Source organism: Leptidea sinapis, chromosome Z (assembly GCF_905404315.1).
Source record: "Leptidea sinapis chromosome Z, ilLepSina1.1, whole genome shotgun sequence".
Taxonomy (NCBI): domain Eukaryota; kingdom Metazoa; phylum Arthropoda; class Insecta; order Lepidoptera; family Pieridae; genus Leptidea; species Leptidea sinapis.
Genome location: NC_066312.1, coordinates 35,235,909 through 35,253,454, shown reverse-complemented (window position 1 = coordinate 35,253,454; position 17,546 = coordinate 35,235,909). Strand labels below are relative to the sequence as shown.

General features: G+C 37.8%; 2 protein-coding genes across 2 annotated transcripts in view; both read left to right on the top strand.

Moving 5' to 3' along the window:
- Positions 1-976, top strand: part of LOC126979167 (axin-like) — a 128,401-nt gene extending 127,425 nt beyond the window's left edge. The window contains exon 10 of the mRNA XM_050828410.1: positions 835-976. Coding sequence (XP_050684367.1) covers positions 835-976 — 142 coding nt within the window. The remainder of the gene's footprint in view (positions 1-834) is intronic.
- Positions 977-1,852: 876 nt separating this feature from the next.
- LOC126979161 (axin-like) lies at positions 1,853-15,766 on the top strand. The gene is made up of 8 exons (XM_050828403.1): positions 1,853-1,872; positions 2,684-2,795; positions 6,254-6,397; positions 7,073-7,175; positions 7,302-7,461; positions 7,623-7,775; positions 7,845-8,045; positions 9,036-15,766. Exons 2-8 carry the CDS (start codon positions 2,691-2,693, stop codon positions 9,160-9,162), a joined length of 993 nt encoding a protein of 330 aa, XP_050684360.1. The 5' UTR covers positions 1,853-1,872; positions 2,684-2,690; the 3' UTR covers positions 9,163-15,766.
- The last annotated feature ends 1,780 nt before the right edge of the window (positions 15,767-17,546 follow it).

Below are 17,546 nucleotides of genomic sequence, written 5' to 3'. Positions count from 1 at the left end.
ACAACACACTGCTACTAAGATACCAATGTAGCTGTTTTGATAATAGAGCTAGACTGACTATTTTTGTTCCTATATTTTAAATATGAGTTTCTAATTTATTTATTACAGTATAGTAGTTTTAGTATTATTATTAGTTACAGTAGTTTCTCATACTTATTTGTACTTTTTTTATATAAGAATTATTGCTATATCATATCGATAAACTCATATTCGATAAACATAATATATTGTGGTAGTCACAAGAATGGCTCCCTAGAATGGTTACTTTAAGCCCGCAAAGCATGCGTTAGCATAGTTTTAAGTTTTGATCCCGCAGCTTTTATTTATTTAGTATTGTTTTGCCCCCATGTTTGCCCCCGTGCCCGCATGCCCGCTGCTACATTACAATGCTGTTACCACATTATCACTTACTGCCTCACTCGTCACCACCGTCTCCCAACTTCCCACTAATCATTAATTTCCCAATAATCCTTTACCATCTTTTAATTTTCTACTGTACATAAATTATTTTTTGAAATTAAATAAAAAATACTAAAAAATTGGTACACACATGTCTATCAAAATATGGCAATTATTTGTTTTAAAAAAATAAATTTTTATAACGTAAAAAATGTAACACTTAAATTTATTTCTGTATGTGTGTTGATCTTGATCTTTTAAATTTACCACCGTACATAATATTATCTGGCATACACTCTCATATATATATGTACATACATAATAATATAATTAACTTTTGACTGCCTGTAAATTAAATCATCCACCAACCATTTCTTGTAATACTTACTCCCTGCACACCTTCCTGAAACCCACCGAGTGTCGTTGTGGTAGCAGTCACCGCAAGCGGTCGGTGTACAATGCGCACGTGACGTACGCGGGCTACACGCCTACCTCGCGGCAGGACTCCGAGCGCGCCAGTCTCAGCAGCGGCCGCACTGACAGCGACGCCGTCTCGCTCTCCGGCAGCAGCGTGTGAGTAGCAGAGTGTCAGGAGTTGAGGTCGTTGTGGTAACATTCACTGCAGCGGTCGGTGTTTAACGAGCTCGTGACGTACGCGGGTTACACGCCTACCTCGCGGCAGGACTCCGAGCGCGCCAGTCTCAGCAGCGGCCGCACTGACAGCGACGCCGTCTCGCTCTCCGGCAGCAGCGTGTGAGTAGCAGAGTGTCAGGAGTTGAGGTCGTTGTGGTAACATTCACTGCAGCGGTCGGTGTTTAACGAGCTCGTGACGTACGCGGGTTACACGCCTACCTCGCGGCAGGACTCCGAGCGCGCCAGTCTCAGCAGCGGCCGCACTGACAGCGACGCCGTCTCGCTCTCCGGCAGCAGCGTGTGAGTAGCAGAGTGTCAGGAGTTGAGGTCGTTGTGGTAACATTCACTGCAGCGGTCGGTGTTTAACGAGCTCGTGACGTACGCGGGTTACACGCCTACCTCGCGGCAGGACTCCGAGCGCGCCAGTCTCAGCAGCGGCCGCACTGACAGCGACGCCGTCTCGCTCTCCGGCAGCAGCGTGTGAGTAGCAGAGTGTCAGGAGTTGAGGTCGTTGTGGTAACATTCACTGCAGCGGTCGGTGTTTAACGAGCTCGTGACGTACGCGGGTTACACGCCTACCTCGCGGCAGGACTCCGAGCGCGCCAGTCTCAGCAGCGGCCGCACTGACAGCGACGCCGTCTCGCTCTCCGGCAGCAGCGTGTGAGTAGCAGAGTGTCAGGAGTTGAGGTCGTTGTGGTAACATTCACTGCAGCGGTCGGTGTTTAACGAGCTCGTGACGTACGCGGGTTACACGCCTACCTCGCGGCAGGACTCCGAGCGCGCCAGTCTCAGCAGCGGCCGCACTGACAGCGACGCCGTCTCGCTCTCCGGCAGCAGCGTGTGAGTAGCAGAGTGTCAGGAGTTGAGGTCGTTGTGGTAACAGTCACTGCAGCGGTCGGTGTACAACGCGTACATATCAACGATACTTAATACAAACGAACATTTTGCAAGTGACATCAACCACACTTGGCAAATTTTTTCATAGTTTGACTGTTGGACTGCAGTACAGTTTGTATCAACATGTTTAGCGTGGACAACACTAGATATCGGCCGTTATTTTGCTACTCAGAAATTGCGATGCGCAATGTCATTGCACCAATTTTAATGTGAGTATTACGTAAGTATTTTTAATTATTAGTGTTATTACCCCAGGGCTGAACCCTGTGCTTGTTTCAGACTAATTTGTTCACAGCTCTGATTTATTTTTATTGCACTGCCATCACAGCTCATTAATGCCATATTAGTGTGCGTTTAGTAAATTTGCAAGTCAATCATTTTGTTATAAATACTTTAGTTACTCAACTCATTTTCACTATAAATGTCATTTAAACTTTAAATACTTGATTTGCCGAAAATACTAAATTATAATTAAGGAGTTTTTATAATATCTCACCATCTATGAGAGCTAGATTATCAAAATGATCGCATTCTTGAAATTATATATCAATTTAATTAGCATATTTTAAATCATTCAAGATAAAATATCGTGATATAAAGTAATCTATTAACCCCGAGATCGCGCTTGTATAATTCAAACTTTCCCTGCAAGTGACCCTAAAAGATTTATACTAAGTACTTAGTTCGAAAAGAAAATTAAAGTTGTGCGTATAAGTGGTAGAACTGAATTAGAATATGAATGTTACTTTTATAGAGACGGCATGTCGCTGCGCGGGGGGCGTGACGGCCGCGAGGGGCGGCACCGCGTACGACCCGCCCCGCCCGACAGACACGCGCTCGTCAACAAGGAGCGAGACACCGGCATGGTAATTATATTAGTTTCATCGTTTTTTTATTTCTTACTAAATTAATCATCTAAATATTATATATTGAGATTAGATGATTAGGATAGCCAACAAGGCAATTTGTTATTTTAAAGCGATAACGAACTCCGTGATAATCAATTCTGGAATTCTCCAAAAGGAGATTAAAACGCTTCCATAAATTCCTGGGCCCAGGTGATAACAAGATGAAAGTAGCACCATTTAAAAGCTTACATTTAATTAATCCATAATTTAAAATTTTGCAAGATTTGACAATTTAAGAGCTGAGTTATCGAAGATATAAAAATGAGGCTATGTCTTAAACTACATGTTGACAGCTGATCTATAGTAGGTTTATTAAATGATTAGCTACTAAGAATTTATCACATACATATATTAGCTAGGTACCAACCTTGTTTTCTTTAGATAAAAATACCTACCTATCTACCGTATACCTATCTACTACTCTTACGACATTTTTTGCATTATAATATTAGACAATTAGTAATTAGATATACACTGGCCTGCAAAAGTAAGTATCACACTTTTCAAATTAATTTTTTTCTTAACTATAGAAGGTAGAGATTTAAGATTAAAAACGTTTTGTTGCAAATTTTATAGGCTTTAATTCTTAGAAACTAAAATTATACATTAGTAACATTTTTAACTTAAAAAAGATAAAACAATGAAAATAGACATTTTTAGTTTAGTCTAAAAATTATTTTTTTTAAAAGTTATTTAATTTTTAATAACTGGTATTGCCTCCTCGAGCTCTGATTACAGCTTCGAGCCGGTTTGGCATACTGAACACTAGGTTTCGGAGCCGATGTTGGGGAATAATCTCCCATTCTTCTACCAGGGCCTGCTTTAGTGCCCTGAGGGTAGTAGGTGGTGGTCTGCGATTTCTGACTAGCCTTCCAAGCTCATCCCAGGCGTGTTCAATCGGGTTGAGATCAGGACTTCTTGATGGCTAAGCCATCACGCTGATACCGACCTCCTGAATATACTCTTGTACGATATGAGCCGTGTGTGGCCGGGCATTATCATGCATCAGCATCGATCCATCACCCATATTTGCTAAATATGGCCCTGCATACTCATTGAGAATCTCTTGAGCATATCTTTGCCCAGTGAGGGTGCCATTTTCTATGGCTACTAGCTCTGTGCGACCTTCTGAAGATATGCAAGCCCATACATGTACACTGCCTCCACCGTATTGGGCTCTTTCTGAGATGCAGGCTTGAAGGTATCTCTCACCAGGTCGCCTGTAAACACTTCGCCTTCCATCAGAAGTGTAAAGGGAGAATCGAGACTCATCTGCAAACAAAATTCTTGGCCATTCTTCTTCATCCCACTGCATGTGTTCATCGTGTATCGCAGTCTCGCTACTCGATGCTGTCTCTTGAGTTTTGGGCCACTCGCTATTCGGGGTTTCAAATTTGCTTCAGCAAGTCTTCTTCTCACTGTACTGTCACTAATGTAGTCCCTCCGGGTCTGCAGTAGCTGTTGCTGGACTTCAACTGCATTTTGGTGGCGATTTCTTAACACAGTGGAAATAATATAACGATCTTCTCGGGCACTGGTACACCTGGGTCTGCCATTACAAGGTCTCCTCAGATGGTGTCCAGTTTCTTCGTACCTTCGCTTTACCTTCTGGACCGTTCGTACCGTCATACCCACCATTCTTGCAGTGCGACGCATTCTGATGCCTAGTTCCAGAAAAGCCATGATCCTAGCACATTCTTCAACTGAAAGAGGCATGATAAATAAATGTTATGTGCTTTTTAGCATAAATTTTTAAAACAAGACTCATCGATCTTGAAAAAATTTAAAACAGAAAGAAAAATGTGAATGGTAAAATTGTAATTCGGAAACGTCCACTTTGAAAAAGGAATGGTTTTTTTTGAAGTTTTTTTTCAGCCAATTATTAAAAGAAAGTTACCGACTATAAAGTTTTTATGTACAAAATTAAATTCTCTTTGGAGTCCTTTTTATTTCGAAAGTATATCTTGTGAACTTAAAACGTTATCCCAATTTTAAAAGTGTGATACTTACTTTTGAAGGCCTGTGTAATTTATTATACCTAAAATAAACTTTATTATACCTAAAATACCTAAAAAAAAAATAACCTTTTTTTTGCTCGTTGAGGAACAAGGATTTCACTAGTACCGATTTTTTATGTCAATCGATTTATTGACTAAATAAAATAATGGCTCAGTTTTGTTTTTTTCTAAGAAAATAATATATTTTATTCATAATAATAATAATAATATGGTCATTCGAATATAAACTGTTCACCTAACTAACATTATTTATATAAAACAAATGGATCTTAATGTTATTTTAATCGATTAAATATTCATTCGATTACATTTTAATCGATTTTCTTTATTTTAATGTTTTTTCGATTTGTACATTGCAAAATTAGCTAAAAAGCTAGTTTTTTGTATTTCACATCAGAAAAATATACCCTTTTTATTTCAAGTATATTTCAATTTCTTAACATCAGGCCCAAAAGTACCATTCTCTTTTATGAACGATGCGGGACTCCAATATAATATGCAAAAATGGGGGTTGACCAGGTTATCAACTGTAAAGTAGATCCTGTAGATGTAGCCACAACCTGAGAGTAGAACAAGACATATCAAGATTTGCGATTAATGCGTCACTCGAACGGTTGGCTCAGTTGGTTAGAGCCCTCGTTCGGAACCCGAGAGGAGCGGCTTCAAGCTGGCTTGCTAAATTTTGCTTACTTTGTTTTGCATAATCACTAAGAATTGGTATTTGCTGACTTAAAAAACTTACATTTAAAAAGAAGTTTCGGGTGCTAAAGTCGGGACCGTTGTCTCTCATCGGGCACGTACCTTTATTAGACACTCCTGTTGTGAAGGAAAATATCGTGTGTAGCTTTCTACTACTGCAATGAAATTCAAAGGAGAATTATCCAACTCGCACTAATTCATACAATATGATAATATACCAATGACTTAGATTTGAGATCTGTTTTTTATTAAGGAGGGACAAATGAGCGTACAAGTCACCTGGTCTTATGTGGTATCCACCGCCCACATTCTCCTGCAACAACAGAGAAATCACAATAGCGTTGCCACCCTTTTAGGCCCCCATTTCATATTATTCTGGCAATACCACCTCTTTCAATAAAGAAAATAAAACGTTGATGAGAGTAAAGTGTCATAGTACTTAAACCGACAGTTTCATTACTTCTTCTTTTTCGTGACACTCCAGAGCGGTCGTGGTCATCGTGTTTTGTGGCAGATGTGATTCGCCCCACGAGCATTCGCCACTTTTCCCAGCTGGCTGACAGCCTGGTACACTCGTTCAATGGATTGCTCACAGCAGACTTAATTTGGTCGGTCCGTCGTATGGGCGACCTTCCACGCCCTCTTTGCCCTGCTCGTCAAGGCGCTCTATAGACTCACTGGTCTGTGTTGTGTTGGCAGATGATCCCGCGGACCCAGCGCGTGCAGTCGGAGCAACTCCGCGTGCTGCCGCCGGCCGAGTTCGCGCCGCTGCTCATTGAGAAGCTGGAGCGCGTGAGGAGGGACCGCGAGAACAAGGATAGACTCGAGCGGAGGCTCAATGAGGTACCCATCGTTATTGTCATAAACCTATACGGTACTGATTGAGTCATCAGCCCGTAACAATAAAAACTGAGCCTTAACTGTCCTTAAGTGTAAAGTTACTTTGATAATATATACAGATATCAAATCAAATCAAAAAACAGTTTATTGAAAGTTGGTATTTCAAAATACACTTTTTCACGTCAAATAATTACAATAATAATTTATACGACATTATTAAAAAAAACAAATAATATGTATATAAAATATAGGAATGTCATTAATGACAAATTAAATTAAAATTTATACAATATCGATACAGACTACACTCATTAATGTCAAACATATATATTAAAAATTAATTAAGGGCATTTGAGAGCAATATTGGTATGATATTTTTACCCCTATATTTAAGAAATTTTGATTTATTATAGTTTTTATTCTTAGTATTTTTATAATTAATTTTAACTGTTTTTTCTCGAAGTAAATAATTAGTAAAATTAGACTGGTATTGAATGGAAATTGATTCTTAAGATGGAGTGTGTCATGTGCCTATAATATCCGCAACGGGTCGTCACCAACCATGGAACCTTGTGGGCCTCTGTCCATCACCCGGCTTCTTATAGACACAAAGGGTAAGGACATGCGCGTCCAAATAAAATATTTTTTTTTATATAAAAGCGATTTAAAATATCATAGGGTGACAGCGAGGAGTCGTGTCAAGCGCTTCCGCCGCAACTGGTGGCCGCCGCCATCCGGGAGAAGCTGCAGCCCGATGACGACAACGATCAAGATATCCTTGGTACGTCCTGCAGCAATAGCTGATTCAATCCTCCCAACCGAGTGCTTCACGAATTTAAACTATTTGAATATAAAAGAAGAAGAATAAAAAAGAGTTAGTAACAAATGTCATTGTTGTGTGTCACAGACCAGCACGTGTCGCGCGTGTGGTCCGAGCGCACGCCTGGTGCGTCCCCGCCGGGCGGGCGCCGCACGCGTCGCGTGGGACGCCGCACAGCGTCCGCGCTCTCCGCCGATTCGGGTCACTACGACGCCTCATGCGCCTCCTGCGACCTACCGCCTCGCAGGTATGTGTTTCGCATAATACCCCCCCTCCTTTTTTTAAAGAAACGTTTCGCCCCCGCACTGTTTGTGGAATTAACTGCCGGCTACAATTATTAGAGTTGAGAATATAAGATCTGGTAGTGCAGAATGTGGTGGTATTAGTGAGTGAATATGGTGTGCGCAGGTCGGTGAGCAAGAAGACGGTGACGGAGCTGACGGACAGCGGCGTGTCGGTGGTGAGCGAGGGCGCGTGGTCGGTGGAGCCGCGCGTGCTGCTCTGGATGTCGGCGGCGCGCGGCGACCACGACGAGCGGCGCCGCCCCGCGCGCGCGCAGCGGTCAGTACGCAGCCATGTTTGACGACTATCGTTATTGGAGCACGTCTTGGAACTTACATTCTGTCGCAGCGGCAGCGGCAGTAAGTCGAGCAGCACGAGCGGCGGGGCCAGCAGCGTGGCGGCGGTCGGCGGCGGCGCGGTGCCGGAGCAGCACACCGTGGTGGTGGTGAGCTTCCTGGACGAGGCCGTGCCCTACCGGTTCAAGGTGCCGGCCGCGCCGCTCACGCTCAAGACCTTCAAGGAGTACCTGCCGAGAAAAGGCAACTACCGGTCAGTACACACGTGTTATATTTATTATATGTACTACTTCGTTAGTTGTATTATTTTTATATGAATGTTTTTTTTATTATTTACAGCATTGCAAATAAATTTGGGATAAAGTAACAACTGAGATAAAAACAAAAATACGCAAAAGGTTGACTATATGACGTTTACAACATTGTCAATACAATGATAATTCTGAAGTTTACAAAATGTCAAGCAGCCTTTCAAATAAACGCGAGAAACGTTATACGTCCGAATAAACCAATCATAATGTTAATTTGTAAGCATTTCACATATTCTTGATTTGTTCACAAGTATTAATTTTATACCAAGTTTATTTTTAAGCCAGTTAAAGTTTAGGCAGTAAAGCATATGAAAGATTATATGATGTGACATTATTAACTAAACATCAACTTCTTTTACACTGTGCTCTTTTTCCTGTGATAATATCCATCCTTCATCCTCAATCGGGCTCGAGCGTTTGTCTTGGGTGTTTTACACACCATAATATATCAGTCCCTTAAGCAAGAGCAACTTTCAATAACCTCGGCAAGAAGTATTGAAATTAATCACAGTATTTTGAAACATTTAAAAGCATCTTACACAATAGTCACGTCCTAAATTGTTTGGAATTTTCTTGTAGTGTATATCTGTCTGTAAAATTACAATATCGCCCAATTGAATTTTGATTGGCATTGAAATTTGTATGTTGCAATGCTGCTAATAATATTTAATTTAATATTTTTTAAATTTAAATATACATGTTTGCATTTAATAATATTTAGTTGTAACTAATTATTGAGTTATGTATTATATAATTAATACGAACACTGAGATACCTAAAGATATATTATGTAACCGTTTTTGTCAAAATAAATAAACAAAATATTTTAATTAGTTGTGGAGGTGGAGGTATTGACTTTTCTTCTGACTCATAAAGCTTCAGTATCAGGGCCACATGCACCACATTAATTATTATCATTGTTATATTTACAGATATTTCTTCAAGACGGAGTGCGCCGACCTCGACAACACGGTGATACAGGAGGAGGTGAGCAACGACGGAGACACGCTGCCCATGTTCGAAGGGAAGGTCATGGCGAGGGTCAAGAGCATCGAGTGAATGTACACCTGGACCGGGGGTGATGACTGCTGCCAGGATGACGTCAGTTAGGCCGGATCCACACATAACGAACGACGGCGAAAGAAAGAGAGCGTGCAGCAAGGAGAGTGATACACAAGTGACGCCTCTATCTGATAACTGTCATCCTTTGTATGTGGACCAGATCTTCTGTTACAATTCTCGTAGCATCGTCATTTTGATGGAGAATAATTATTACAGATATGTATGTTCAGTTTTATATTTATGTTTGATCCTGACTGACACCAATGACTCAATCAAAGTAGCAAAGCTATCTTATATCGATCGAGTCATAAACGGAGGTGATCTATTATAAATGTCGATAGCGAGTAGACTATCGCTATCCAAAAGTATTATATTATTCAATGAGCGAGTCTTTTGACCTTTACGTTTTGACGTTTAAGATAATTTAAATCTGACTGAATTAATTTTGTCATTTTATGTAACGTATAAGATTAGGAGTGGCGTGGCGTAAATATCATGGATATATGTAGCTAGTAGACCGCGAGGCAGACACGAGACAACCAACAATATTGTACACACTTGAAATCTCTAACTAACCAACAAACAACAACCAAAGTCATGTTAAAATCTGAAGATAGCTAGCTTTATTGACAGCTCTCCACGCGCTCCGACCACATACCGTTGGCGTAAAATACGTCAGTGAAACTACGCCTAAATCGGCGTACCTGAGCCAAACTAGTTGCAAGTAATCTGCTAGGTTGTGTTTAATGATATAACAGTTTGCTTTGTGAATCTGTGTAAAAATATAGACTTAGAGTACCTGACAGCCCGACCAGCGCGCGATCGATTTTAATTTGTTTTTATTTTTACACTTACATACAACTAGTATAAAATAAGAATAAAAATTACTAAATAGTTAATTAGTTAACAATCTAACACAAACAACATCTACCGTGTTCGTAATTTTTGCTTAAACATTTTTTCCATATCATTATATATAACTATGTAAGATTTACTCAATACAATATTACGTTCCATTCAAGGAGCTATAATTATTAAATTGGCGCGGCACAGAGACGGAGCGCGCGCGGAGAACTATCAATAATTTAAGGTCGTTTCGTTTGGATTTCAAGCGCGAATCATTAATTAAAATATTAATAAACAAATCATAAAATTCATTGTGTACTCACTGTCTCTTAGTTACATATCAATTCAATGGGATTTGCTAAAATCGTTGGCCTAGTGTTAGCCCGACTACACTATACATAGTCGTTATAAAGTTATCGTTGTACTCCTAATTGAGAGAATTTGAGAGCAATAGATACATTTATGCTCACTGAAGTTGTGTTTTAAGAGAAGGTAATCATGTAAATGTCAACATGCTCAAATGCTACCAACATCATAGAGTTCATTAGTTTTCAATTCCTAAGTGTTAATCCATGTTTTGAAAAAAGTAGTAAAAAGTTTTATTTTCTTTTAAGAAAAGAAACTTATTTTTGGCGAACACAATGGATTAGATAGCGGCGAGCTACGCCGGCTTAGACAATAGTGACGTCAGAGTTATGGCGTGCACGGTAGTACTTAATACCTTTAACGGTAACGATATACTGTATTATGTCAACGTTATATATTTAAAACAAACATTGTGCTAGTCCAACTTATCAACGAGCATTTCATTTAATTTGAGTATTAGTGTTGCTACTTAGATTCATTCTAGCTGTTGAGTTATTGTGGTATACGAATATAATTGGATGTTCATGAAACACGATCAATACCTTATCTAAAACATGGTGATAGACCACTTGTTTAAATAAATATTTTCCGCAAGCAAGCTTTTAACGGTATACATTTAAAACTCATATTAAATGCTATGCTTTGGCACTATTTTTAAGTAAATGCAATTATAAGGAATTTATTTAAATAAAAAACTTTGTAAAGGATTAAAACCGTGCAATTGTCGCTGTATTTTTACATTAGGTTTTTGCGTAAATGTTAAATCCTTTAAAAAGTTTTTTAAACGTGTGTAACAATCGCGTCAATCAAATAAAATACATAGTATGTATAAGGAATGTTAAATTAATCGATTAATTAAATATTTATTTTACGTATTACTAGCGTGTATCGTATCATCGAAGCAATGAACAACAGTTTATTTTATTAAGCAATTCTGTTGTTCTTTTGCATTAAATCTTAAGTCTTAAGAACGCCTAGCGGAGCTATTACGTTAATGAAACCTATCCCAGGTTTACCAAACCAGTTCTTATAACAAGATGATAGCAGAGTGCCATCTCAGTTTGGCAGGTATTGTGACGGTAGTTGTAAAGTGTTTGAAATATTTGGTTTTAAATTTAAATAACAATAAGCGATCTATTCAGTTTCAATGTGTAAATAGCAGAGATATACCAGTGTTCATATGTTTGTCCGCGGCAGGCGCCGGAAGCGCTCCTTCCCGCGTCTGTATTTACATTATAACACAGCTGTACATATTGTGTATATAATCGCATTCGTCCCTACTGTTGTGTAGTTTTTAACTAGCGGTAACTGTCGAGGGTCTCGTGTTCAAATCTCAGACTGACGGCAAATCAATAATAATTCGTATTCATTACGATTTGTTTAACAGTTTCATTTCAACATGGTGAAACACAGTATTTAATATATTGGTATAGATTAAGGAAACCGTTCAGTGACGTCATTTTATAAAACAATCAAATTGGCTGACGTCATCGCCATAAATATTGAAAATGTTGTTGACTTAACATATCGGCGCTGTTTGTGAGTCGGAGTGTTATTATCAGTCAATTTTAATAGTATTTGTTCAATCGTATCGGAACTATTTATTTGTTAAGTTCAAAGTCGCGACAACACAATAATACTGGAAATTGTCAACTGTTTGTTTTAATTACGGTAGAGTGACAACTAAGGCCATGGATATCGAACGATGGCGAAAGAAACCTATGGAACGAAAGAGAAAGAGTTTGTGTGGTGAGGAGTGAAGGAGTAAGAATTTTTTATTTAGCTTTTGTTCGACATTGTTTTGTCTATGTGAACAAATTCTAAAAAAATGTTATTTATAAATCAGTCTTACATAATCCTGTACTAGTAAATAGTTTTTAAAGTAATTATTTTTGCGTTTGTTTCCATTCGCCACGAATAAATAAATGTCGGGAGTCTTGTCGTGATCAAATGTAATTATTTCTTTCGCACTACTGGGGATAGTTGTGTAATTATCTGCCGTATGTACTCACAATAAGAATCATATTATCAAACAAAATTTAGCTAACGAATCACACTACTTAATATTTTTTTCAAGGCTTTTCCAACCTATAATGCGAGCGTATATAAATATTTGAAGTAATCACAAATGTTTCAATATTAAGTCCTGACAGAAATATGAAAACATTTAGAAATTGCACTAAGTTATGTTTTGTGTGTTTGATACATGTCGACTGGTGGCGTTGTCAAATGACTGTTTGCGTCTGTGTATGTGGGGATTATGTCTGCGCGGATAGGGCGGGGCGCTGAGGGGGCGGAGTTTGATGTCGCTTTATAAATTATATGTTCTGATATATGCTATATTATAACAATCTGTTGTGGAAGGTACTCTTACACGATGTTGCCATAACATAAACCCTATAAATAAATAAATAATATTGACACACTTTTACACAAATTATCTTGCCCCTAACTAGTCATAGCCTGTGCTATGGGTACAAGACATCGACATATTTAATACAATATACTTACTTAAACATACATAAATACATATAAACATCCATGACTCGGAAACAAACATCTATATTAAATATTAAACCTGCATATCATAAATGAACAAAACTATATTATACTTCCTGCAAGAGTACTTTCTGTGACTGATCGTAATCCCAATGTAGTATAAAGGTTATTATGAATGTTCATTGAGCGACTCTCGAGTTGATTTCTATGTGTCTGTTGATATTATGTTGTTGTATTTGTATCGCCCGACGGTACCTGAACCCCACTATAGTTGCAGCTATTATTTTAACACTCGTCTCTCATACAATAATTATTACTTGATTGAAACTTTCTAACCCATCATGAGTTTTTCTATTGTAAAGTGCTAGTCTAAGTTAAAGTTCATAAACTGGTTTGTTTCTCTGGTCTGTCTGGTTTCCTACTAACAACCTCAAGCACAATTTGTCTTTGTGTATGTTGTTGACCTAAAGAGCGCACTTAGACTACTCAGATTTTACTCACTTAAAACTTAGCTGAGTGAAATAAAACTCGAATTTCACTTTTATATTGGGCTGTCTTAGCTTAAGCTCACTATAATTTTTAGCTGTCAACTGACTATAAAAGCGATTTCAATTATTATGCTAAGTTTGAACCATAAACTTAGTATAGTAGCGTAAAGACGAAGCCTGTGTGATAGTGAGATAACTATCTTTACACAAAGACCTACGTGTGACAAAGAAACAGACCGTGAAACCGTTTTGAAACAATTCAATGTACATTAGTCTCCTGACAAATTGGACCGTATTTTATTTCGTGTTTTTGTCGTTTGAATGTGTTGTTATCTACAGTAACAATCCAAATAAAGAAACATTTCACAGCTAAATACTGATTCTTCTATACTGCTTTCGTAGTGCTTATTTTCGTAGAACATATTCACTAAAATATTTTGTTTTTCATGTTACATCCACAGTAATTATTAATAAAAAAAATATATGTTAGAAAATAAAATATTGCATACGTGAATATGACGCCTTTTAAATAAATACAATTATCAATATTTGTCATAAGGGTGGACCAAATGCAAAATACTACACACTTCATTAACTCACATTTGTGTAAAAGTAGCACACATGAATATGTGCCTAATGGGGAGCGTGCTTGTCTATTACGCTAGTATACTAAGTTATACGTAAGTAAATTATGAGCAAAAGTGCGCACTTCAACACAGCCTAAGTCTTTAAAGAGTAATATGAAAATAATAGGTCATAAATAATTTTGTTTGAATTACTCATCGAGCTATGATATATTTATTTTAATAACGCGTTGAGTATTTCTCAAGCAAATTGATGTGTACCAGAAGCGAGTAGGTGGTCATGAAAGATATTTTTGGGTCAGGTTACCATTATAGCCGGGTACATGAAAATATTTTTAAGTTTACATTCTTCGATTAATCTTTTTTAAACGGGTTTATATGTGAAACATTTTGTTTAGTTTGTATTATTAAAGGTACGGCACGCATTGTTTCTATTGAAATTAATTCATTTCTTGATATATTTTGTATTAAAATAAAATTTGTTTTGGTAATATAAAATAGTGCTATTACTGGAACTGCGTGAAAGGGAGTGAAAGAGATAGTCTATAGTGCGACGTTAGAGCGAGTTGCGATGAACTATGTATATGTTATAAGATTATATGATCGGGTGTTCGACAACAGTACTTATTAAAGTAATTTTAAGGTTTAAATTAGTGTAAAGTCCGGTCCACTGTATGATATAGCGCGTACGAGCGAGTGCCCTCGCGGGAAAAGGGTGCGGAAACATGTGCCTTCAATGTTAATAAAGTTTTCATAGTTGATGCTTCTAGATGTAACTGTAAATATTAGATGTAACGCCGATTAACGAACACATTATTTTTTATTATTTAATTAATATTGTTTATTTATTGCCTGAGTGTTCCCAATGATTGCTCTCAGTCACTTTCTCTTTGTTTGTGACAAACTATGCTCTGAACTAATATAACTTATAGCCCACCTAGCTGTCATGAATGACACACGTCAAATTGAATGGTATCTGTTCAGGTTCAAACTGGCGGATTTACATAATTTAATTACTGCAGTTCTCGGCACCTCCGTTCATTTTTTCCTATTACTTCTTTAAAGAAATGATTACTATCAAGATTTACTGTTAATCACAAAGTGTACAGATTTCAATGCTGTTTTCACAAGTTTAGTTGTTCGTGGTTATTAAGCGTTAACGTTGATATTACAAGAAATATGTTTATATTGAATAAATGTTGGGAGTTGAATAGTTTGTCACAATCATTAGACGGCCTTCACAGTACACAACCTCTGATACAATGTCTTCCTCGCCTATCTTAGCTTAATCTTTTTCTATCGTTTAGTGAATTGTAGCTTTTATAATTTACAAATATGCCGTCGTGTCTGGGCGTCGCTGGTGTCGCGATATGTCGCGACTGATCACGGTGTGGTGAAGCTTGTTAACAGGCTGAATTGATGTTTAAATGAATAATAAAGTCTCTAGAAAAACACCTTGTAGTTTTAGAGAAATTTTAAATAAAATTTTTCGTTAGATATAATAATATGTGGAATAAGTACACTTGCAAAAAGATCTGTTCAAAATAATCATTCAAACGTATCGTCGTTTCTTGATTGATGTAATACAATGAAAATATGTTTGGATAGAACTAAACAATGTGAAAATCTAATGTGTGCCCGTTTCGCCAAGTTATTTGTTGAAATTGTACAATAATAATAAAAAATAAAATGTAAGTTGTAATGGAAGACGGCCGCGTCCGTGTGTGGCGTGTATGTTTCATTCAATTGGACTGGTTGTATTATTTTTATATATAGCACGTGTAACGACAAACAATATACTGGACCTGTGCCATACTCTGACCTTGTTTCATTCTCTACATCGACGTGGGTTAGAGCGGCACGTGTGGTCTGTGAATGTGTTGCTGTTGGCCCGGTAACACGTTCATCTCATGGTAAGTGATGCCCCCAGCCTTTTACAATGCAGTGCCGCTCAGGAACCCTTCATTCTAGTCGACATCACGATTGCTCTCTTCACCTTCAAACATATTATGTTAACAGCTGTCTTCTAAAACGTTGCCTCGATTCCAATCGTCAAACTTGAGGTATGTAGTACTACTGCTCGGGGGTAGAAAATGGCGCCGAAGTAGAATATTTCAGTATATTAAACTAATTCATATTAGATTAAATCCGGTTTTCTACAACCGAGAAGGACAGGACCTGTCAAGTTCCGCCTTCTTTCTTTGCAATTATCTACTATCCCTATAGGGATAGTGTTCATCCGTTGCATGGTTCAAATAACTTGACAGTTCGGTAATAGTTCCAGACAGCTTCTAACAGTCAGATAAGCCGAGCTGCGTACCACAGCGTTGGTTTACTAGACCAATGTAGAACACTGCACGAGAGACGACCGCTCTGTTAAGAGTGCAGCGATCGAGAAGAACATAGGTTGTATAGGTCCATCATCAGGGTTAACTTCTTCTACTTTTAGTCAACAAGTGCTATTTTGTTCAACATTTTTCAGTACTCTCGGAAAAATATGAATGAGGTGTCATTCGATTCGGAATCCACCTCATTCATAAAACTTTCGCACGAACAATTACAAAAGTTAGACTTGCTAGTCTTGTATAATGAAACAGAATAACACTGCTTATTTCATATTGTCGGTAGGTACTATTCAAATTTTTTTAAATTTAATTCAAATATTTTTATTCAAAATAGGATTTAAAATCACTTATTGAACGTCAAAATCTACCACTCATTCAAAAGAGACTGCCTCAGACCTGAGAAGAATGGGCGCAAGAAACACAGCGGGCTTTTTTTTTTAATATAAAATATGGATTACAATGTAATATCGTACAATAAACATTTATAATTAAAGAGCCTGAGGGTGTTCGCTTTATTCCCAGTCCGTGGTGTCATTAAGAAAATCGTTTATGCTATAATAACCTTTCCCACACAAACGTTTTTTAACAATTCTTTTAAATTTCGTAACACATTTGTTTTGTACATTTTCTGGGATCATATTGTAGAAGCATATACATCGCCCAACAAAAGACTTACTAACTCGACCCAACCGAGTAGTAGGCACAACAAGTTTATGTTTGTTCCTCGTGTTAACATTATGAATGTCACAGTTTCTAGAAAATTCTTCAATGTGCTTATGAACATACAAAACATTATCAAAAACGTATTGAGAAGCACCAGTCAAAATGTTTATTTCTTTAAATTTTTCTCATAATGATTCTTTAGGACCTTGGTTATAAATCGCGCGAATAGCCCTCTTCTGCAGCACAAATATAGTATTAATATCGGCCGCACTGCCCCATAACAATATACCATAGGACATAATACTATGAAAATAACTAAAGTATACTAATCTCGCCGTATCTATGTCAGTTAACCGTCTAATTTTCTTAACCGCATATGCTGCAGAACTAAGCCTATTCGCCAATCCTTCAATATCCCCACTGCAATTTGGAATCAAGAGTAATGCCAAGAAATATAGCAGATTCCACTGGTTTTACTACCTCTCCATTTAATAAAATATTCGCATCTACATTTTTGACATTTGGCGCGGTGAATTTAATATATTTGGTTTTATGATTATTTAACAATAAGTTATTGGCGCTAAACCAGT

Excerpts from the sequence above, each read along its gene's own strand:
- LOC126979161 (XM_050828403.1), top strand. The coding sequence starts at position 2,691 with ATGTCGCTGCGCGGGGGGCGTGACGGCCGCGAGGGGCGGCACCGCGTA. Across the intron at positions 6,398-7,072 it reads TCGAGCGGAGGCTCAATGAG|GGTGACAGCGAGGAGTCGTG; the intron begins GTACCCATCGTT and ends AAAATATCATAG. Across the intron at positions 7,176-7,301 it reads CAACGATCAAGATATCCTTG|ACCAGCACGTGTCGCGCGTG; the intron begins GTACGTCCTGCA and ends TGTGTGTCACAG.